The sequence below is a fragment of the Hoplias malabaricus genome, chromosome 5 (assembly GCF_029633855.1).
Source record: "Hoplias malabaricus isolate fHopMal1 chromosome 5, fHopMal1.hap1, whole genome shotgun sequence".
In the NCBI taxonomy this organism is placed as follows: Eukaryota; Metazoa; Chordata; class Actinopteri; order Characiformes; family Erythrinidae; genus Hoplias; species Hoplias malabaricus.
The window spans coordinates 27425178-27449000 of record NC_089804.1 but is presented as its reverse complement, the minus strand read 5'-3'; the positions used below and the strand labels follow the sequence as shown (position 1 = coordinate 27449000).

At 45.7% G+C, this 23823-nt stretch overlaps 1 protein-coding gene across 2 annotated transcripts in view; it reads right to left on the bottom strand.

The window, feature by feature from the left end:
- igsf21a (immunoglobin superfamily, member 21a) overlaps positions 1-5907 on the bottom strand; it is a 336305-nt gene extending 330398 nt beyond the window's left edge. For both annotated transcript variants that reach the window (XM_066671813.1, XM_066671814.1), the window contains exon 1: positions 5669-5907. In XM_066671813.1, the coding sequence (XP_066527910.1) occupies positions 5669-5735 (67 nt within the window). In that variant the 5' untranslated portion in view covers positions 5736-5907. The remainder of the gene's footprint in view (positions 1-5668) is intronic.
- Positions 5908-23823: the final 17916 nt, after the last annotated feature.

Here is a 23823-nt window from a genome sequence, read left to right as displayed (position 1 = left end):
GCGACACTGTGTGAGGAAACTCATGCAGATACAGTGAAAATACACCATGGTGAATATCAAACCCAAGACCCAGAGATCCCGAAGCTGTTTCATAGCATAATTATCTACATCATTTCATTGAATCTCCTATATCAACCACTCAGATGAACATTACTCTGAGGCTGATTTGCATAAAATATAAAGCCCAACCCTGTGGTAAGTGTTAACAAACAGTATATTCTGCAACCTATCAATGACACCCATAAGAACAGGGGCCTCAGAGCTATTTCACCACACTCCCTTTCATATCTGTCATAATTGATGACTCTCAAACTTCCAAGCGCCCAACAAAGGAAGTGCTGTAACAGCATGTAAAACGAAACCTGTCTGTCAAATCTAAAATCACTGACACAAATGGTTACACCTACACTAACTGCTGAGACAGAACCTCAGCAGTGAGACAATAACAAATCAGCAGTGAATATTCAATGTGACAGGTTTAGATGGAATGCTGTATTTTATCTTCTACCTGTGGTTTAAGAATAGATGTGTTACTATGTAATAATATTATAATAAGCATGAACTAGACTATGATATATTAAGCAAAAATTATTTGGTATTAATGTAGCCAGTAACATAGTGAGATTCTTTGGTTAAAATAAAATATCAAGGCTTAATCTTGTCACATGACGTGTTTAGGAATCTCAGCCATAACACAATAACACGGTAACGAATGTGGGTCCCACTTTACATGGTGTCTTTAATAAATGTGTAATAAAACAAGAAAAACCTATGTAACAGCAATTTAACTAGACCAAAGGCTAAATAGTGGTAACTAGTGGTAAGTACATGTGTACCACTGCTGTTCCATAAATTAAATTATTGGAAAATAATTTTTTTAATGTGGGCTAAAATGACAAAGAAACATTACAAAATATAGTGTTACAACTTGTGTAATTACATATGTATCACTGTTGTACATAGGTTTTTCATGAGTTATAAAACATCTGGAGTCAATTCATATACAGTGGGCTAACATTTGAAGGTGTACTATATAAATACAATGCCACAACTTGTGTATTACAAGTTTAGATATATTTAGTATACAATGGACCTCAAATTTGGGCTAAATATTCAAAGGATTGCTTTGTAAAATGCAGCAGTGCAAACTGCATAGCAACACATGTATATCATTGTTGTTACACAGGTTAGAGACCTCTATTCAATGGGAATATTCAAAGAAAGGCTGTTTTTTATTCCTTCTGTCTCTGTATATTTTTCTCATTCTCTTGACAAATCCTCAGGAAGGTCACCTCTAGTTTCTCCAAGATATGACTCAGAAGAGAGAAGTGAGGTCCGTGAGTGATTATCGAGAGACTACAGCCGGGATTGCCAACACCTGTCTGTGGAGGAGCTATAGCAGCCCTGATCATGATGGATCTGCCGAGAGGAACTCTCTTTAGAGCAGGAAATGGGGGAATCCACAGGGGGCAGAGTGATTCACTTGCAGGCAGCTTGCTTCTCTCAGAGCTGTGAGGCACCTGGTGATCAGCGCAGGGGGTCAATATTGGGAATGATGTGGCTTCTGCTTTCCAACTCATTAAAAATGATGTGTGAATTATCCTGAATGCTAAAGTCCAGGTAGCAGCATCATAACATCATGTGTACAATAAGTCACCGATATCACAAACTGGCTTCATATACTGTCAGAAAACATGGGTTCTGAACAGGTTCAGTACATGTACAGACAGTGTAAGTGTCTCTTTAAAGGTACAACATGGTACAACTTTATTTACAACACAAAGAAACAACACGACTTGAACAGGAAAGAAAACAACACGACTTGAACAGGAAAGAAAACAACATGACTTGGAAAGACAACGACACAACATGACACGACTTGGACTTGGAACAAAGCAAAACAACACAACATGACTTTGAAAACAAAACAACTTGACTAGGAGAGGAAAAGAAACAACATGACATGACTAGGAACATAGCAAAACAAATGACCGATAACAGGAAGTAACACACGGGAACTTAAATACTACATACAAACGAGACACACCTGAAACAGATAACGAGGGTTAAGGACAAAGAGGCGGAACAAAGGCGGGACATGGGAGGAGACAAGGACAACAACAGACAGAGCCATGTGCAGAGAGAGCACATGGTGGGGAAAACAGGCATGACAGGATCAGGGCGTGACATTATGTATGTGGAAGGTACACAGCATTCCCATATTCAGTAGAAAACAACAATTGAATGTACGCATGATTGTGTAATTTGTTTTTAAATGGAAAAATGGAAAGTATCTGTGAAGTTGGATTTATGAAACAAAATCCACAGTTAAAGAAAAATATGGCACAATTATGTTTCCAAATTAAAGATACTAAGTAATAAAAACAGGGTCCCCCCAGATTTGTAGTTAAATATACCACCACAGCAAGTGTTTCTGTGAGTGTACCATGCAGTGCCATCTCATTTTAATATATTTTAAGACACAGTAATCATGGCTAATGTTTGTTTAACATAAACCTGTCTGTGTTTCTGATTGGCTTTTGAATTATATTCAATTTTTAATGCTTTCAAATACTCACAGCTTGTACAATCTCTACAGAAAAGCAATGCCAGTAGCCACCCACGATTCTCCATGCCATATGCCCAGCATGGACAAGACGGGTATTAACCCACCAATATTGGGATGAAAAGTAATAGAATTACATACATTTTTCTTGATGCAAATCCATCCAGTACCTGCTTAGGGTGCTGTTTGTGATCCAAATCTAATCAATCAACATCGGTACGTGACTTCCATGAATGCTATCAGATCCTCACAGCCATGTTCTGGAATCTAGTATACAGCTCTGATACCAGAGCAGAAGCTTTTACTGTTGCAAAGAGGTGCCAACTCTTTAATGATACTCTTGATTCCAGTATGATATGTTGAATAAAATAAATATTGCAGAGTCAGAGATGGGGGAGAAGCATGATATTTATCACTTTATGTAATTCAGCTAATGAGTGTAGTTTATTACAGTCAACAGCACAAATTTTAAAATGTGTAATGCCTCTGTAATACCATAGTTATTACAGTTATATAAGTTGAAAACAGATAATCATATTATAGTATTATAATATAGAGTATTATACAACCCTAAACAAGCTGTAAAGTACTACTACAGAAAATGTGGGAATTTTCACTGTTTAAAAATAATGTTCATAATGTACTATATATATATATATATATATATAGATAGATAGATAGATAGATAGATAGATACAGTAAAAAAGTCTGATATAAATAAATAAATAAATAAATAAATAAATAAATAAATGAATGAATGAATAAGAAATAGCATTAAAACAGTAGCCCACCAAACAAACTGTGTAGTATATATACTATGTATACTAGAATTGACCCAGGACCACTGCAGCTTGCTATTTACTGATCATGGTCTGATTCCCTGGATGAGAGTAAAGATTTGCCTTTGACTACAGGCTACTTGAATAATTCGTACAGAGATTCTTCACTGAAAATACAGCAGAGTCCATAGAAATATCCAGATTTGATCATACAAGGATTATAAATGTGTAAGTACAACTTTATAACACCAAACAAAATCTGTACTAAAAAAACAAGTTCCAAACTTGTTCGGAATAGCAGCAAAAACATGCTACAAGACTTAGAGTCTCCTGTTTGTCAAGAAATATTTCAAAATAACCTTCTGCTGTTTACAAATGCAGAGAAATTGGAACACATGTTGGTATGGTCACCAAGACCAATGCCCAGTGTGGGTTTGTGAAGTACACAGCAACCCAACATTGTCCTGTGAAGAACTGGAACTCCAGTCTAGCCACGATGACACTAATAAACTCCACGATCAGCTCTTCCCTGTCTGGGAAGCCAGGTCTATATGTGTTCCGTTAAGAGGTTAAGTGATTAGTCATGTAATGATCTCTCACTGCTTCTAGTAATTAAATCAGGACACGCCCCTTACTGTTAGGTGTGGTATTTGTGATGCTTTACTGTGTTTTCTGGCTGTCATAAGCATTACAGGAAGATTGATGAGCCAGGGATAACTGATGGGCTATTGTTTTGCAAAATAGCAAGTAACAGATTTGAGATTAGCCTGCATTTCTACTAAAAAAACGAGGGGCAGTGATATGAAACACATGCACATGTATGAATCCCAGCTTCGGTAATACACCATTAATACTCGACAGTGTAGTTGTTTTTGTTTTATTTGGGTTTTTTCCCAAGAAGCATAGCATGAACATATGGAGACGCCACATGACTGATTCATGCTAGGCTTAAATGCCATGAGATTTGCCCCACACCCTCTTTCCTTCACCCCTGCAGGGAAAACAAGAGCAAAGCTTGAGTGCGTGAAGCAGCGATGCCTCTTCTAGTCACTCATGACGGCTCCGCAAACACCGTGCACCCACACAGCTTGAGCTTTTTCCAGGCTATTCTTTGGCATGCAGTGATAATGAAGCGATAGGCAACAGTTGACGCCTCCTTTCATTCCCAATTCTTTCCTTTTGTGTGTTGTTGTTGAGGGTGTAGAATTGGAGAGGGGCAAGCTTGTCCTTGAAAAGCTTGGGCTGAGGTTTGGTCACCCGTAAAAGGTCTGCCTTGCTGAATTAGGCAAAGATAGAGCCTAGGGATGGCATTAAAATCAGGAGCATCAAGCCTGTGGTACATCCCTAGAATGTTAAAGAACTTCCTGTAGGAATCTTATAGTCCGTTGCTGTAGTGGTTAGTTATATACTAGTAATGACTATGTAATATCATAATTACTAGGCGCAAGGAGGCAAAACATATTGTTGTAAAAGTGTTATAGAGCACCACAGTTTATGTACATTTACAGAAAGTAGCGTAAGTCTATGGTATACCCCTTATAAAGGAATAATAAATAATAAAAATAGCAACTCGATATCAATAGATCATCCTTTATAGCAAAAGTTTACAGACATTTTGACCAGACTGATGTAAAGATTTCTTACTAAATGTCAACCAATGTGTTATGTTCACTACAGGATGCTTTACCAATGTTATAAATATGTAATAACCACGTAATACCTCAGGTAATACAGTAACAGACTACCATACAAGTGTTAGACAGCCCTACAGAGGTTGTGGAGTATTACTACAGATGTTTTAGTAATGCATGTCTAACTGTTAACCCTATGTGGGTGCAATGCCAAGCCCTTCCACAAACTTCCATGCCACCTTTCACTCTTAAATAGGCTTCATTTCACAGATCCCCCCTTTTTCCTTTTAGTGTGAGTTGCCCATACACTTCCAACGCTCATGCTGCTAAACACTCTGTTCTGATCCTTGATCTCCTGCTTAAACCCAACAGCAGGTCTCAGACATCAGTCCAGCACAGTATCTGGACTGCTTCGCAAGCCCTGCACCAGCCAGGCTGGAAAATGAGCTCGTCCTACCCAGCTCGCCTTCGTGTGACTGTGCAGGAACATAAACAAACAAACAAACAACCAAACAAATAAATAAACAGGAAAAAGGCAGGAATATGGTCATCCTCCACCATATCCGAGCAAGGACTGGCCGTGACAGAGCAAAGTTCACAACCAAACCACGCCAGTCAACACGGACGTCGTTCCCGCACGCACGCGAGGCTCGGCTTGCCCACTCAAGGCGCCGTCGGGCTCGTGCACTTACCGACGGCGAAATCCAGCAGATCCGCGCACAGGAGAAAGCACAAAGACAAGGCGCTCATCTTCCCCATGATGTGTAGTAAATCCCAAGCTCCATTTGGCGTTTACATGCTCGCGCTCGCCTCGTCCCTGCGTAATCCCCACCGTGCCAAGCGCGAGCGATGTGAAGGAGCCCACGGACCGTGCATCGTTCACTTCACAGCTCCAGCAGCGGCGCGAGCGCTCCAGAAGAAGAGGGAGCACAAGTGAAGAGATGAAGCGCGCGGGTCTCCGCCGTTCTCTTTGATGGAGATGAGGGGGGTGGGGTGGGGGGTGGGAGGAAGAGGCGCGATGCAGCGCGCGAGAAGCAGCGGCGGCGTCGGCGGGATTAAAAACGCTGGATTTACATCAGCATGGAAAACTGTGGGCTTCTCTCTGAGCTGCGCTCTCTCTCTCTCTCTCTCTCGCTCTCTCTCTCTCTCTCACACACATACACACACACACATTCAGTCTTTTTCACGCGCGCTCTCTCGCTCACTCCTCCCCTCACTGTTGCGCTCTCTCTCTCTCTCTCTCTCTCTCTCTCTCTCTCTCTCTCTTACTCTCTCTCTCAGTTCCAGTCTCTCTCTCTCTCTCTCTCTCTCTCTCTCTCTCTCTCTCTCTCTCTCTCAGTTCCAGTCTCTCTCTCTCTCTCTCTCTCTCTCTCTCTCTCTCTCTCTCTCTCTCAGTTCCAGTCTCTCTCTCTATCTCTCTCCCTCCAGATCTATTTAAATCAAGTTCAAAATCGAGTATCACAAATCTTTACAAATTACTTTATTAAGCTTAATGTGTCAGTCTCCTTTCTTTTGTGTCTCAAGTATCCTTCCGTTTCTAGATCCCCCACCCCTTTCTCTTTCCCTCCAGACATACACACAGAGATACACACACACTCACTCACACACAGGGACTTGCACGCTCAGTCACTCCTGATCACTCGCTCTTTATTTCACACAATTTTCCTTAATCCCAGCCTGGCTCCAAACCCTTCCCCTCTAATTCTGTCCACTAAGCCGATTTATTTTTGCAGGATTTTGATTCACCCCCCCTCCCCACCCCACCCCATTCACACATACACACACACACACACACACACAGACACAAACACACACATGCATATAGAGACTGAAAGATCATTATAACCACTACGTGCTGCTCTTCACTCTGCATTAACCACAAAGACCATGGGGGAGAGCGGTGACAGGAGCCAACGAAAACAGCAGTGTCATCTGAGCACATTTACTCCCTATGTCCTCCCAGAATGCTGTGTGTGTGTGTGGGGGGGGGGGGGCAAGAGAAGGAGATAGTGAGTGAATAGTGAATGAATGAGTGGGCAGAATAAGGACAGTAAAATGCTGGTTGATATTAGCCACAGACAAATGTGATGTAGCTGATGTAGTAGGATACAATAAGGATCAATATTCCGCCACTTACGGACCCCTCGGTTCCATTTGAATAGTATAAAAGGGCTCTTTCTGGGGCTGAAATCTCCATTGTTGGAGTAAAACCCAGGCACACTCTGATGCATTATGTATAAGGCTTTCTACAATTCTCTGATACAGGATGCACTGAGTTTCAGAAGAGGTGGTTAGAATAGCAACTATTATAGCATAGTGGATAACACCTTTGCAAGGCAGATTTGAGTTTTGTTCACCACTCAGACAAAAAAGCCTTGTGGATTACCCGAGCTGGGCTTCGAACCCTAGTCATCTGTGCTTTACCCGAGCAGGGCTTCGAACCCTAGTCACCTGTGCTTTACCCGAACAGGGGGTCGAACCCTAGTCACCTGTGATTTACCCGAGCAGGGCGTCGCACCTTACTCTTCTGTGCTTTACCCGAGCAGGGCTTTGAACTCTAGGCACCTGTGTTTTACCCGAGCAGGGCTTCGAACTCTAGTCACCTGTGCTTTACACGAGCAGGGCTTCGAACTCTAGTCACCTGTGCTTTACACGAGCAGGGCTTTGAATCCTAGTCACCTGTGCTTTACCCGAGCAGGGCTTTGAACCCTAGTCACCTGTGCTTTACCCGAGCAGGGCTTCGAATCCTAGTCACCTGTGCTTTACACGAGCAGGGCTTTGAACCCTAGTCTTCTGTGCTTTACCCGAGCAGGGCATCAAACCCTAGTCACCTGTGCTTTACCCGAGCAGGGCTTCGAGCCCTAGTCATCTGTGATTTACCCGAGCAGGGCATCGCACCCTAGTCACCTGTGCTTTACCCGAGCAGGGCGTCGAACCCTAGTCATCTGTGTTTTACCCGAGCACGGCGTCAAACCCTAGTCATCTGTGCTTTACCCGAGCAGGGCTTGGAACCCTAGTCACCTGTGCTTTACCCGAGCAGGGCTTCGAACCCTAGTCACCTGTGCTTTAGCCGAGCAGGGCTTCGAACCCTAGTCATCTGTGCTTTACCCGAGCAGGGCTTCGAACCCTAGTCACCTGTGCTTTACCCGAGCAGGGCTTCGAACCCTAGTCATCTGTGCTTTACCCGAGCAGGGCTTCGAACCCTAGTCATCTGTGCTTTACCCGAGCAGGGTGTCGAACCCTAGTCATCTGTGCTTTACACGAGCAGGGATTCGAACCCTAGTCACCTGTGATTTACCCGAGCAGGGCGTCATACCCTAGTCATCTGTGCTTTACCTGAGCAGGGTGTCGAATTCTAATCACCTGTGCTTTACACGAGCATGGCATCAAACCTTAGTCATCTGTGTTTTACCCGAGCAGGGCTTCGAACCCTAATCACCTGTGCTTTACACGAGCAGGGCATCGAACCCTAGTCACCTGTGCTTTACCCGAGCAGGGCGTCAAACCCTAGTCACCTGTGCTTTACCCGAGCAGGGCGTCGAACCCTAGTCACCTGTGCTTTACCCGAGGAGGGTGTCGAACCCTAGTCACCTGTGCTTTACCTGAGCAGGGCTTCGAACCCTAGTCACCTGTGCTTTACCCGAGCAGGGTGTCGAACCCTAGTCACCTGTGCTTTACCCGAGCAGGGCTTTGAACCCTATTCACCTGTGCTTCACCCGAGCAGGGCTTCGAATCCTAGTCACCTGTGCTTTACCCAAGCAAGGCGTCGAACCCTAGCCACCTGTGCTTTATCTGAGCGGGGCTTCGAACCCTAGTCACTTGTGCTTTACCCGAGCAGGGTGTCGAACCCTAGTCACCTGTGCTTTACCCGAGCAGGGCTTCGAACCCTAGTCATCTGTGCTTTACCTGAGCAGGGTGTCGAATTCTAATCACCTGTGCTTTACACGAGCATGGCATCAAACCTTAGTCATCTGTGTTTTACCCGAGCAGGGCTTCGAACCCTAATCACCTGTGCTTTACACGAGCAGGGCATCGAACCCTAGTCACCTGTGCTTTACCCGAGCAGGGCGTCAAACCCTAGTCACCTGTGCTTTACCCGAGCAGGGCGTCGAACCCTAGTCACCTGTGCTTTACCCGAGGAGGGTGTCGAACCCTAGTCACCTGTGCTTTACCTGAGCAGGGCTTCGAACCCTAGTCACCTGTGCTTTACCCGAGCAGGGTGTCGAACCCTAGTCACCTGTGCTTTACCCGAGCAGGGCTTTGAACCCTATTCACCTGTGCTTCACCCGAGCAGGGCTTCGAATCCTAGTCACCTGTGCTTTACCCAAGCAAGGCGTCGAACCCTAGCCACCTGTGCTTTATCTGAGCGGGGCTTCGAACCCTAGTCACTTGTGCTTTACCCGAGCAGGGTGTCGAACCCTAGTCACCTGTGCTTTACCCGAGCAGGGCTTCGAACCCTAGTCATCTGTGCTTTACCTGAGCAGGGTGTCGAATTCTAATCACCTGTGCTTTACACGAGCATGGCATCAAACCTTAGTCATCTGTGTTTTACCCGAGCAGGGCTTCGAACCCTAATCACCTGTGCTTTACACGAGCAGGGCATCGAACCCTAGTCACCTGTGCTTTACCCGAGCAGGGCGTCAAAACCCTAGTCACCTGTGCTTTACCCGAGCAGGGCGTCGAACCCTAGTCACCTGTGCTTTACCCGAGGAGGGTGTCGAACCCTAGTCACCTGTGCTTTACCTGAGCAGGGCTTCGAACCCTAGTCACCTGTGCTTTACCCGAGCAGGGTGTCGAACCCTAGTCACCTGTGCTTTACCCGAGCAGGGCTTTGAACCCTATTCACCTGTGCTTCACCCGAGCAGGGCTTCGAATCCTAGTCACCTGTGCTTTACCCAAGCAAGGCGTCGAACCCTAGCCACCTGTGCTTTATCTGAGCAGGGCGTCAAACCCTAGTCATCTGTGCTTTACCCGAGCAGGGCTTGGAACCCTAGTCACCTGTGCTTTACCCGAGCAGGGCTTCGAACCCTAGTCACCTGTGCTTTACCCGAGCAGGGCTTCGAACCCTAGTCATATGTGCTTTACCCGAGCAGGGCTTCGAACCCTAGTCACCTGTGCTTTACACGAGCAGGGCTTCGAACCCTAGTCATCTGTGCTTTACCCGAGCAGGGCTTCGAACCCTAGTCATCTGTGCTTTACCCGAGCAGGGTGTCGAACCCTAGTCATCTGTGCTTTACACGAGCAGGGATTCGAACCCTAGTCACCTGTGATTTACCCGAGCAGGGCGTCATACCCTAGTCATCTGTGCTTTACCTGAGCAGGGTGTCGAATTCTAATCACCTGTGCTTTACACGAGCATGGCATCAAACCTTAGTCATCTGTGTTTTACCCGAGCAGGGCTTCGAACCCTAATCACCTGTGCTTTACACGAGCAGGGCATCGAACCCTAGTCACCTGTGCTTTACCCGAGCAGGGCGTCAAACCCTAGTCACCTGTGCTTTACCCGAGCAGGGCGTCGAACCCTAGTCACCTGTGCTTTACCCGAGGAGGGTGTCGAACCCTAGTCACCTGTGCTTTACCTGAGCAGGGCTTCGAACCCTAGTCACCTGTGCTTTACCCGAGCAGGGTGTCGAACCCTAGTCACCTGTGCTTTACCCGAGCAGGGCTTTGAACCCTATTCACCTGTGCTTCACCCGAGCAGGGCTTCGAATCCTAGTCACCTGTGCTTTACCCAAGCAAGGCGTCGAACCCTAGCCACCTGTGCTTTATCTGAGCGGGGCTTCGAACCCTAGTCACTTGTGCTTTACCCGAGCAGGGTGTCGAACCCTAGTCACCTGTGCTTTACCCGAGCAGGGCTTCGAACCCTAGTCATCTGTGCTTTACCTGAGCAGGGTGTCGAATTCTAATCACCTGTGCTTTACACGAGCATGGCATCAAACCTTAGTCATCTGTGTTTTACCCGAGCAGGGCTTCGAACCCTAATCACCTGTGCTTTACACGAGCAGGGCATCGAACCCTAGTCACCTGTGCTTTACCCGAGCAGGGCGTCAAACCCTAGTCACCTGTGCTTTACCCGAGCAGGGCGTCGAACCCTAGTCACCTGTGCTTTACCCGAGGAGGGTGTCGAACCCTAGTCACCTGTGCTATACCTGAGCAGGGCTTCGAACCCTAGTCACCTGTGCTTTACCCGAGCAGGGTGTCGAACCCTAGTCACCTGTGCTTTACCCGAGCAGGGCTTTGAACCCTATTCACCTGTGCTTCACCCGAGCAGGGCTTCGAATCCTAGTCACCTGTGCTTTACCCAAGCAAGGCGTCGAACCCTAGCCACCTGTGCTTTATCTGAGCAGGGCTTCGAACCCTAGTCACTTGTGCTTTACCCGAGCAGGGTGTCGAACCCTAGTCACCTGTGCTTTACCCGAGCAGGGCTTCGAACCCTAGTCACCTGTGTTTTACCCGAGCAGGACTTCGAACTCTAGTCACCAGTGCTTTACACGAGCAGGGCTTTGAATCCTAGTCACCTGTGCTTTACCCGAGCAGGGCTTTGAACCCTAGTCACCTGTGCTTTACCCGAGCAGGGCTTCGAATCCTAGTCAGCTGTGCTTTACCCGAGCAGGGCATCAAACCCTATTCACCTGTGCTTTACCCGAGCAGGGCTTTGAGCCCTAGTCACCTGTGATTTACCCGAGCAGGGCATCGCACCCTAGTCACCTGTGCTTTACCCGAGTAGGGTGTCGAACCCTAGTCACCTGTGCTTTTCCCGAGCAGGGCTTCGAGCCCTAGTCATCTGTGCTTTACCCGAGTACGGCGTCGAACCCTAGTCATCTGTGCTTTACCCGAGCAGGGCATCAAACCCTAGTCACCTGTGCTTTACCCGAGCAGGGCTTCGAGCCCTAGTCATCTGTGATTTACCCGAGCAGGGCGTCGAACCCTAGTCATCTGTGCTTTACCCGAGCAGGGCTTCGAACCCTAGTCACCTGTTCTTTACCCGAGCAGGGCTTCGAACCCTAGTCATCTGTGTTTTACCCAAGCAGGGCTTCGAACCCTAATCACCTGTGCTTTACACGAGCAGGGCATCGAACCCTAGTCACCTGTGCTTTACCCGAGCAGGGCGTCAAACCCTAGTCACCTGTGCCTTACCCGAGCAGGGCGTCAAACCCTAGTCACCTGTGCTTTACCCGAGGAGGGTGTCGAACCCTAGTCACCTGTGCTTTACCTGAGCAGGGCTTCGAACCCTAGTCACCTGTGCTTTACCCGAGCAGGGTGTCGAACCCTAGTCACCTGTGCTTTACCCGAGCAGGGCTTTGAACCCTAATCACCTGTGCTTTACACGAGCATGGCATTGAACCCTAGTCACCTGTGCTTCACCCGAGCAGGGCTTCGAATCCTAGTCACCTGTGCTTTACCCAAGCAAGGCGTCGAACCCTAGCCACCTGTGCTTTATCTGAGCAGGGCTTCGAACCCTAGTCACTTGTGCTTTACACGAGCAGGGTGTCGAACCCTAGTCACCTGTGCTTTACCCGAGCAGGGCTTCGAACCCTAGTCACCTGTGCTTTACCCGAGCAGGACTTTGAACCCTAGTCATCTGTGCTTTACCCGAGCAGGGCTTCGAACCCTAATCACCTGTGCTTTACCCAAGCAAGACTTCGAACCCTAGTCATCTGTGCTTTACACGAGCAGGTCGTCAACCCCTAGTCATCTGTGCTTTACCCGAGCAGGGTGTCGAACTCCTATCACCTGTGCTTTACACGAGCATGGCATCGAACCTTTGTCATCTGTGCTTTACCCGAGCATGACTTCGAACCCTAGTCACCTGTGCTTTACCCGAGCAGGGCGTCGAACCCTAGTCACCTGTGCTTTACCCAAGCAGGGCATCGAACCCTAGTTACCTGTGCTTTACCCGAGCAGGGCTTCGAACCCTAATCACCTGTGCTTTACCCAAGGAGGGCTTCGAACCATAGTCACCTGTGCTTTACCCGAGCAGGGCGTCGAACCCTAGTCACCTGTGCTTTACCTGAGCAGGGCGTTGAACCCTAGTCACCTGTGCTTTACCCGAGCAGGGCTTCGAACCCTAGTCACCTGTGCTTTACCCGATCAGGGCGTTGAACCCTACTCACCTGTGCTTTCCCCGAGCAGGGCATCAAACCCTGGTCACCTGTGCTTTAACCGAGCAGGGTGTCAAACCCTAGTCACCTGTGCTTTACCCAAGCAGGGTGTTGAACCCTAGTCAACTGTGCTTTACCCGAACAGGGCATCGAACCCTAGTCACCTGTGATTTACCCGAGCAGGGCGTCGAACCCTAGTCACCTGTGCTTTACCTGAGCAGGGCTTCGAACCCTAGTCACCTGTGCTTTACCCGAGCAGGGCGTCGAACCCTAGTCACCTGTGATTTACCCGGGCAGGGCGTCGAACCCTAGTCACCTTTGCTTTACCCGAGCAGGGCTTCGAACCCTAGTCACCTGTGCTTTACCTGAGCAAGGCGTCGAACCCTAGTCATCTGTGCTTTACCCGAGCAGGGCTTCGAACCCTAGTCACCTGTGCTTTACCCAAGCAGGGCTTCGAACCCTAGTCATCTGTGCTTTACCCGGGCAGGGCGTAAAACCCTAGTCATCTGTGCTTTACCTGAGCAGGGTGTCGAACCCTAATCACCTGTGCTTTACACGAGCAGGGCTTCGAACCCTAATCACCTGTGATTTACCTGAGCAGGGCGTCATACCCTAGTCATCTGTGCTTTACCCGAGCAGGGTGTCGAACCCTAGTCACATGTGATTTACATGAGCATGGCATCGAACCTTAGTCATCTGTGCTTTACCCGAGCAGGGTGTCAAACCCTAGTTATCCGTGCTTTACCCGAGCAGGGCGTCAAACCCTAGTCATCTGTGCTTTACCCGAGCAGGGCTTCGAACCCTAGTCACCTGTGCTTTACCCGAGCAGGGCGTCATACCCTAGTCATCTTTGCTTTACCCGAGCAGGGTGACAAACCCTAATCACCTGCGCTTCACCCAAGAAAGGCACCGAACCATAGTCATCTGTGCATTTCTTATTGATCTTCACTTTACCTGAGAAGGGAATTGAACCCTGGACATCAGTTGATACCAATCTGTGATCTTCCCAAAAGGGGAAATAGACCCAGTGTTGTAAGTTTTAATTGGTATGGGCTTTGCAACTGTATTATTATCCATCCATCCATCCATTATCTGTAACCGCTTATCCAATTTAGGGTCGCGGGGGGTCCAGAGCCTACCTGGAAACATTGGGTGCAAGGCGGGAATACACTCTGGAGGGGGCACCAGTCCTTCACAGGGCAACACAAACACACACACACACACCCCTATGGACACCTTTGTGTCGCCAATCCACATACAAACCTGTATTTTTCAGACTGTGGGAGGAAATCGGAGCACCCTGAGGAAACCTACGTGGACACGGGGAGAACACACCAAACTCCTCACAGACAGTCACCTGGAGCGGGAATCGAACCCACAACCTCCAGGTCCCCGGAGCTGTGTGACTGCGACACTACCTGCTGCGCCACTGTCCACGTGGGTTTCCTCCGGGTGCTCCGGTTTCCTCCCACAGTCCAAAAACACACGTTGGTAGGTGGATTGGTGACTCAAAAGTGTCTGTAGGTGTGAGTGTGTGAGTGAATGTGTTTGTGTTGCCCTGTGAAGGACTGGCGCCCCCTCCAGGGTGTATTCCCGCCTTGCGCCCAGTGATTCCAGGTAGGCTCTGGACCCACCGTGACCCTGAATTGGATAAGCGCTAACAGATAATGAATGAATGAATGAATATATATAAATATACATATATATATATATATATATATATATATATATACATATATCAGTGATCATGAAACGCAGATATTTTTTGTAACATTTGTACATTACGAATCATTCATAGTTTATGCATTTTAGTCAAATATGTCTCGGATCCACGCTGAGACCAGGCTTGTTTCCCTTCCCTTCCACACTGCTGTGGTCTGTACAGGGCTATTGATTGTGCAGCCTCAGGGGTTCCCAAAATGTTCTTTCCAAGAACCCCTTTATTGACCACATTCTGCCGGAGAACCCCCACCTACATGAAAAAAACATTATCGGCATTAGAAAAATCACTTCAGTGTTATTGTGCTGCAGGAAGCAGTGGTGCAGTGGTGATGTCTGTGCTCTGGTGTAATTGTAGAGCAGTGAAGAGACATTCAGAAGCTTTCACCTCAGCTACATCCTGCACTACATCACAAATGCACCTTTTTTCTGGGGTATTATTTCACAGAGGAACGCGAGCAGTTTCTCCTGCTGCTTCCACACCCAGCAATTCTCCTTCAATATCCTTTGTTGCTGGTAATGTGAAGTCCTCTGAGTGTTTGGCTTCTTTGCTCTGGCTTCTTGATGCGATGGAAGCTGGGAGCACTTCGGAGCTCTTTCTGAGACAGTATTGTTGTGTGGAAATGGGGAACGTGGAAGATTTACATATGCTTGTGCTGGCATTAACGATCTCCACCTGTACACATTACTGTAACATGGGTCAGTTATTTCAGGTTCCACTTCTACTGACAGTGACCAGGTCTGGGGGTAGAAATCCCAAAGGGGATGCAGCCCCTCTCTCTTTGGAAACAAAAATAAATAAAATTAAATAAATATATATAGCGGCACGGTGGCGCAGCAGGTAGTGTCGCAGTCACACAGCTCTAGGGGCCTGGAGGTTGTGGGTTTGATTCCTGCTCCAGGTGACTGTATGTGAGGAGTTAGTGTGTTCTTCCCGTGTCTGCGTGGGTTTCCTCCGGGTGCTCCGGTTTCCTCCCACAGTCCAAAAATACACGTTGGTAGGTGGATTGGCGACTCAAAAGTGTCCGTAGGTGTGAGTGAATGTGTGTGTGTGTGTTGCCCTGTGAAGGACTGGCGCCCCCTCCAGGGTGTATTCCTGCCCAATGATTCCAGGTAGGCTCTGGACCCACCGCGACCCTGAATTGGATAAGCGCTTACAGATAATGACAGATATATATATATAATGGTTGCCAGGTCCTACTATTTTAATTAACATTGTGCTTTTTTCTGTGAAGTTACTCACTAACATTGGTAGTTGGTTCATGTAACTTGCATTATTTTGTTTTGTGTTTCTAATCCTTCAATAAAAAAAGGAGAACAACCCATTTCCCAATTTTTATTGATAAAATGAAAGGTCATGGACCTTTCCATAGCTGTGCTCAAGCTGGGTTCACTTTGCTTTCTCTGTTCACAGAGGTGCTGTCTGTTTTAATCAGGACAGCACCAGAGCCACAGTTAAACAGGAAAGAGTCATAGTTAATCCACTGTTTATAGCAGGTTCAGTTCATAGTGCTGTTCACTCGAAATGACTCAAGAGTTGCTTCCAACACTTCCGACGCTCTGAAGTATTGTTCAAGAGATGATCCCCATATTTAAACACTCAAAGAATCTTTTTTGTTTGCTTGTTTGTTTGTATTACTGCTACTTAGTAAATACATTTAGAGTTTACTCCACCGGCTCTCATTGTGCAGAGGGAGGCTGGACCGGGTTGGATTTAAAACCATACCCTGAAAACTATTTTGGGTATTTCATAACAATATTTGCCCATGTTGCAGGAATGTGAGGAAGAAAGAGATAAAAAAAACTGAGTCTACTCCATTTAACACCAAAGTCTCCTCACAGTCTCTATCTCACAACACCCTATCTTTCTTCTGTACTCAAGCAACACAGCAGTAGATTCTGCTGTGTCTTTACTTGGGTCTTATTTAGTGTATGTGTCATTGTCCCGTTTTGATATCGCAGGATAACAACCAGAAAAACTAATAATGAAAGTTAAACTGACTTTTTGCTCTTAAGAAATGTAATATGTATTGAGCCCCACTGACCTGGTCAATGCTGCTTGGGTTTCAGTTACAGAATTGAGCAGTTAAGTGTTCTCCTCCTAGCATGCTGAGCTGTGCTATAGCACAGTGTGGCAACAAATGTAATGGATATAGTGCCACCATTCCATTCCACATTCATCCCAGTAAAAGGCTCTTTTGTAAACCTCTACCACATTCTTGCCATTGGGGATGATGATGTAAAGGGGACATATTTATGACATATTCACATTATTTTCAGGATCTGGAGCCCACCAACTGAAACTCTGTGAAATACGACCACACAGTCCGTTTATTTTGAGCTTCCTAAGTCAATAACATGGGATAAAATGAGCAGTTCTAAACTTGCACTGCTCCTTATACAGAATGCAGAGATGTTTAAATGGTCCCGCCTCCTCATAGGAGTCTCTCCAATCACAGCGCTGGACCTGCATTTATATGAGAGTGCAAAGATAACTTACAGAACTTATATAAACAGAAAACTACAAACACAACGAGAGTGGAGAAAACAAGAATGGAGGAGAAAGAGAACCAGGCCAAAATTGCTAAAAAACTTTTCACTCCTGGGCTCTCGCGCTTAGTGTGAGCTGTGGCTTGTTTCATTTAAAGGAACAGGCACTGAAAATCAGTCGCTCTGAACATGGCTTTCCAGACAAGGGGACAACGGTGCTGTGCTGTTTGATCCTTGTGGTACTCTGACCAAAACAGAACTAGAGGAATAGAGGTAGAATATTATGCTACATATATGCAGCTACCCTAGAGTGTGTCTATTTGGTCCATGCTTGGGTTAGGGTCTTATCCATAACGGATGGGCCTTCATGTAATTAAAGGGATATTTGTACATTTAGGTTATGTGCTGTAGCTCACGCTGTTGGATGTGGCATTCAATCATCTGCGGACTGAAGGCATAGTCATTTTCAAAGTTAACAAGCGCTAACGGTGACAGTCGCCGGTGAGGGATTCTCCATAGAGAACTGCATATAATTCTTTAATGATCTTTTAATGGAGCATAAACATTCCAAATCCTATTCCTTTCCATACATATTAATTTGTTAATGCATCGTGCCAGTGCTGCTTAAATAAGCTGGAGTAAGTGTAGAGCCTAAAGCGCAGTGCGTGGTCTTGATTTTCTCCCCACAACGCTTGCCTCCTACTCAAATCGCATTAAGGTACAGTGGTGTAAGTTATTTCAATTTTAGCTGGGCTTTTGAAGCTGGAAAATAAATATATAAATATAAGAAAATAAATATAATCAAAGAGCAAGGTAAGGAATATTCCGATTATGCAACTCACCGGGGTCATGAGCCCAGGCTTCAGGAAATTCAATCGTATACACCAATTAGAAACGATACACCTGACCCCTCTTACGGAGCTTGCTTTAAGAACTAATTAAAGAGATGTGCAAAGAGTACAAGGTCTGAATAGCAAAGAGACCCGCTTCCCAAGGTCTACGGAATGCTTAGAGGTTTGAAAGAGCATGGTGAACTCAGCCACGGCTAGTCATGTACAGTCATAATCCAGGGAGTGAATTATATGGATGTATTACTGCTGTGACCCTAGTGCTCCCAGTGGCCAGCTTGGTGTCCTAGATGATTCCAATTGTAGTAATTATCCACCTGGTGAACTACATCAAGCGCTTGAATATCACAGACGTGCATATGTCCCTGAAGTCATCATGGTTAATGATACAGCAATATGAATGAAAGGGATGATCTTGTAGAAAATGATCACCACAGATATTTGTAACATTCTTATATTATCATGTATAGTATTCCTAATGGATGCCCATTAAATAATGCCCATTTTCCACTAAAGAGGAACTGTTCGGCTATTGTTCGCGTACCTCATTTGGAACCCTGTATGAGCCCCATTTCCACCGACACAATCCAGTTCATTCCCAGCTGGAACCGAGGAAGACTACATTCTTCAGCACCAAGGTTCCCAGAATATTAAAAGGAACCTGTTTGAGAACCAGAGTATCTTTTGGTGGATAATTCTCTGTTCTGAACCTGAAGAACAGCTACTACACGCTGATTTGCCAGAAATACACACAAACATATATTTATAGCCTATATTATTATCTTATATATTATTATTGATTAAGAAATATTTTAACTGATTTATCACACAACTTGCTGTAATTTATCACAATTAATTACATGGTGCCTTCTTAAGACTGAGGCTTTTAATAATAGATATTTTAATAAAACAAAACAAAAGAATCTGTATAAGATCAACACAATGGAATTAAGTTCAAATTAGTAACGTCTATACAGGGGGTCCTCGACTTACGACGTTGATCCGTTCCTACGTCGCGTTGTAAGCCGATTTTCGGTGTAAGTCGGAACATACGTACATACTGTACGTACATAACATACTGTAAGCGTTTATCCTATCCTAACACCTATCCTAACACAGTAATTATTAAAAAACACATCGGTCCGGAGCTGCGTACCCGTGTATTCTTCCACCACGCACACCAAACATAAAGTTCGCGTTACGACGTTTACAACGTAAAACCACTTAAGTCGAAACAAGGTTTTATACAGTAAATGGGAGATGTGTCGTAACCACAAAACATCGTAACTCGGGACTGGCGTAACCCGAGGACCTCCTTATATTTAAAAAAAATCATAAAAATATAAGGATAAAATTAATTGTATTTTTGTAAGGGGGATTCATATGTAGTATGATATGCATGAAACCAGGGTTTCATGAGAGAGAGAGAGAGAGAGACAGAGAGAGAGAGAGAGAGAGAGAGATGATATTTAATACATATTTTAGCAGAAATAAAATGTAATCTACCTTCTGAATACAACATCGGTGACAGTGTGTCTTGTATCACTAAATAAACAGTTAATATGTCACTAGGCGCTGTAAAAACAGTGAAAAACAGGAGTGTGAATGTACTATAAAAGGTTCTTTGAGCAATGCCAGTTTTTGGTTTCAAAAATTTCGGTAATAACTTTTAAATTGGTTAAAGAAAAATAAATTCATAAATAAATTTTCAAAACGGCTTTAAACGGTTCTTCACGCTCACACTTCTGTTTAAATAAATAAGGATCTTTATAGAACCATAAGTGGGTCTTCAATGGCATTGCTCAAAACACCCTTTATAGCACCATTATTTTTAAGAATAAAGTTCTGGCCAAATTTGGTAAAATCATTAATAAGCGTTAAAAAGAAAAAAAAAAAAAAAACGATATCATCCTGCAGGGATTAAAGTGTAAAAATTTGTATGACATCACCTTGAGACCAGCCCGGCCCTGTGCTCATGAGACTTCAGTGATGTCTTGCAATGAGCAGCTGATTTAAAGTCCTTTCTAATACAGTGCTTTATGGGAGCGCTCAATATAAAACAACACTGAGCAGAAGGATGACTCCCAGCCTGGCCTCTTCCATATTTAATGTGTGCTGTGACTAGACAGCACTGTCAGTCATGGGCACTGGGCCATGTTAAGCCGACGTCTCTGAACACACACGTTGGCCGCTCATGATGAGGCCCTTAGCGAAGCTCTGGGATGATTTATGACCAGGCCGAAGCATGACATAAACACGGGCAACAATGGGGGGGAAAAAAAGAAGAAGGAGAGTGGAAATAAAGAACTCCAGCCTTCTGGAAATGGCCATGGACAGGCCCACTTCCTGGGGCGTGTAATCGCGCCGTTTGGAGACGAACTGCAAGACAGGCTCTCGCCGCTCTCTCCGGGCCTCGGACCTCGCAGAACTAATGCACAATCACACATCTCTGGAGGGCAGCGTCAACAACAATTTATTGAAGCAATGGAGCCCGTCACGTTCCTGTCCATATGGCACCTGCCCTGACAACCAAGAGCACTCCACTGGCTCTCCTGAGGAAAGTACAACTAGTGAGGATGTCTAGCATGGTCTGGCCTCCCCATAGTCGTACGGGTGGTAAGTAGTTAAGTAGATGGATAGTAAAGATATGTTCTTCTCTGGGTCAGACAAGATCTCAAAAAATAACTACAGTGGAACCTCTACCTACGGACTTGATCCGTTCCGTGACCCGGTTCGTAAGTGGAAAAGTTCCCCACCCCAAAAGTCACCTTTTTGCACTGATATATGTTTACAACACTTTCAAATTGGTAAAAAATACATGTAGCTTATTTTTATTACTACAAATAAAAAGGAAATACAGTGGAAACAGTAATAAAAAAGAAATAAAACAGTTTTAAGATGTTACACATCGCTACCTTGAAGACGTGACGACTGGCTGGAGGAGTAACACAGGCACTGGCTGTATGACGGGAGGTGGGAGGTGGGTGGAATAACGGAGAGTAGGCGGGTGAATGTGGAGAGACGAAGAGTAGATACGGCTTAACTTAGCATGAATTTCAATGTCTGCTATTTACACTAATGCTAAATTGCTAAAGCTACAATTTGCTTATCTTAAAAGCTCACTCAAGTCTGGGCGCTGGGAGACTCGACTATTGGGGTCAGTGGCCATTTCCAGCCGCCAGCTCGGCGGAGCCTCGGGTTCGTTTCTAGAGTCGTGGTTCATTGGTGGAGGCAAAAAATATTCAAATGCCTGGTTCGTATCTTGGAAAGTTCGTTAGTATAGGCATTCGTTAGTAGAGGTTCCACTGTACATATTTTATGGAAAATATTAGTCCAGAAATTCGTAACATTTATGAACTCACCTGTAAAGGAAACAACACAGCGGTCTGTTAATGCTGCAGTCTCTAAAATTTTACAGCTAAAAGTTAGGTATTCAGTTGCCACTAGATGTCACACTAGACCACCAGGATTCATTCATTCATTATCTGTAACCGCTTAACCAGTTCAACGTTGCGGAGGGTCCGGAGCCCACCCAGAATCACTGGACGCAAGACAGGAACACACCCTGGAGGGGGCGCCAGTCCTTCACAGGGTTAGAAACACTCACACATTCACTCATACACTCACACCTATGGACACATTTGAGTCTCCAGTCCACCTACCAATGTGTGTTTTCGGACCGTGAAACAGGAACTCCTCAAAGACAGTCACCTAGAGTGGGCCTTAAGCCACAACCTCCAGGTCCCTGGAGGTACAACTGTCTGACTGCAACACTACCTGCTGCACCACCGTGCTGCCCAGATCCAAATACGTATATTCTTACACAACCACTCCCTTCCATTCAGGCTTCTCCCCCACACCCCATACGAAGCTCATGAAAACAGACAAGGGACATTATAATATAATAAAAATATCATCCCATCAATAAAAGAAAGAGCTTATAGTCAAAAGACAAAAGTTTAACCAACACATAAGGGACAGGGATACATCCTCTGATGGTGTGAAGGCAGCATGAGTGGGTTGTCCTCGGTTGTGCAGAGGTGAGAAAACAGATGTTTTCAGTCGGCCAGGAGCGTAGGAAATCCAGGCTCCTATGGTACTGGAGCAGGAGGAAAACGTGACTGGTTAACGCATTGCCCTGATGAAACCTTGCAGCACCGAGGCACTTCCGCAGTGCTGTTTGAAGCTGTAGTTGCCATCTTATTCAAATTTCCCATTCCATCTTAAAAGGAAACAACACCCAGCAATGGTACATGTTTAATTCAGAGAATCATTTAATGTGGAAGGGGAAGTCTTGTGTACCACAAAGCTGTATTTAGCAGCTGGTGTCTCAACAACCATCGTATTGTTTCCCTATTCCACTTTAAAAGGTTGCTTACACTGTGTTTTTAAACACAGAAATGCAGATGTAAATAAATCAACAGTGCTTTTAACACAGCGTTTTATTTAAATGCACCTTTTCAGTGTTAAAATACAATGTAAATACAGAAGCATTTTAAGGTGGAACGGGAAAAATAAGCCTTATGTTGTCCACCAGCATGCCACACAGCAGCATAAGGAGCAGGAATTTACCAGACGAGGAGAGATAGAGAAGCAGTGAAACCGGGCTTTCCCAGTGCACTATCGCACCACATTGGTAGGGGAGAGGAGGCACTCAGAGGCCACCAGAGCACTTCAAATCGAATATACATGAGTTCAGAGTCCTGCTGAAGCTTTTCAGCAGCACTCAGTGTCCTCCCTGTTGGAAAAGTCAGTCCAGTGTCGATTCTTGTCTTGTCTCACTCTTTGTTAGAGACTGTATTTCATTCATTCATTCATTCATCCATTATCTGTAAGCGCTTATCCAGTTCAGGGTCGCGGTGGGTCCAGAGCCTACCCGGAATCATTGGGTGCAAGGCAGGAATACACCCTGGAGGGGGCGCCAGTCCTTCACAGGGGAACACACACACTCACACCTATGGACACTTTTGAGTCACCAATCCACCTACCAACGTGTGTTTTTAGACTGTGGGAGGAAACCGGAGCACCCGGAGGAAACCCACACGGGCACAGGGAGAACACACCACACTCCTCACAGACAGTCACCCGGAGCAGGAATCGAACCCACAACCTCCAGGTCCCTGGAGCTGTGTGACAAATGATGTAGTAAACAAAACACAGCGACAATATGTAATCACCATGTAGCCAGTCTGGAAAGTTAGAATTAACCTGCTAGGTGTCTTGAAAAGTGTGGCGAATGTAGCTTTAGTGCAGAAAATGATTCATAATACTGCATCTTTCATATTTTCAATGATTCCTCAAATTGGTACCGTGACCCAGATGGTCCCAGTGGCCCACTTGATCTCTGTAGCTCCCATGCTGACACTCACCCACTTGGTTACCCACATCGCTTAAGAGCCTGTAATCGCATCATTCGGAGACAAACTGAAAAACTGGCTCTTGCTTCTCTACAGGCCTCGAACCTCGCAGGACTAATGCACAATCACACATCTCTAGAGGGCAGTGTCAACAACAATTTATCGAGGCAGTGGAGCCCGACATGTTCCTGTCCATATGGCACCTGCCCTGACAACCAAGAGCACTCCACTGGCTCTCCTGAGGAAAGACCATCTAATACAGATGTCATGGGTGGTCTGGCTTCAGTCTCCATAGTCCAGGAAGGCGTTAAGCAGCAAAGAAACACCAAGG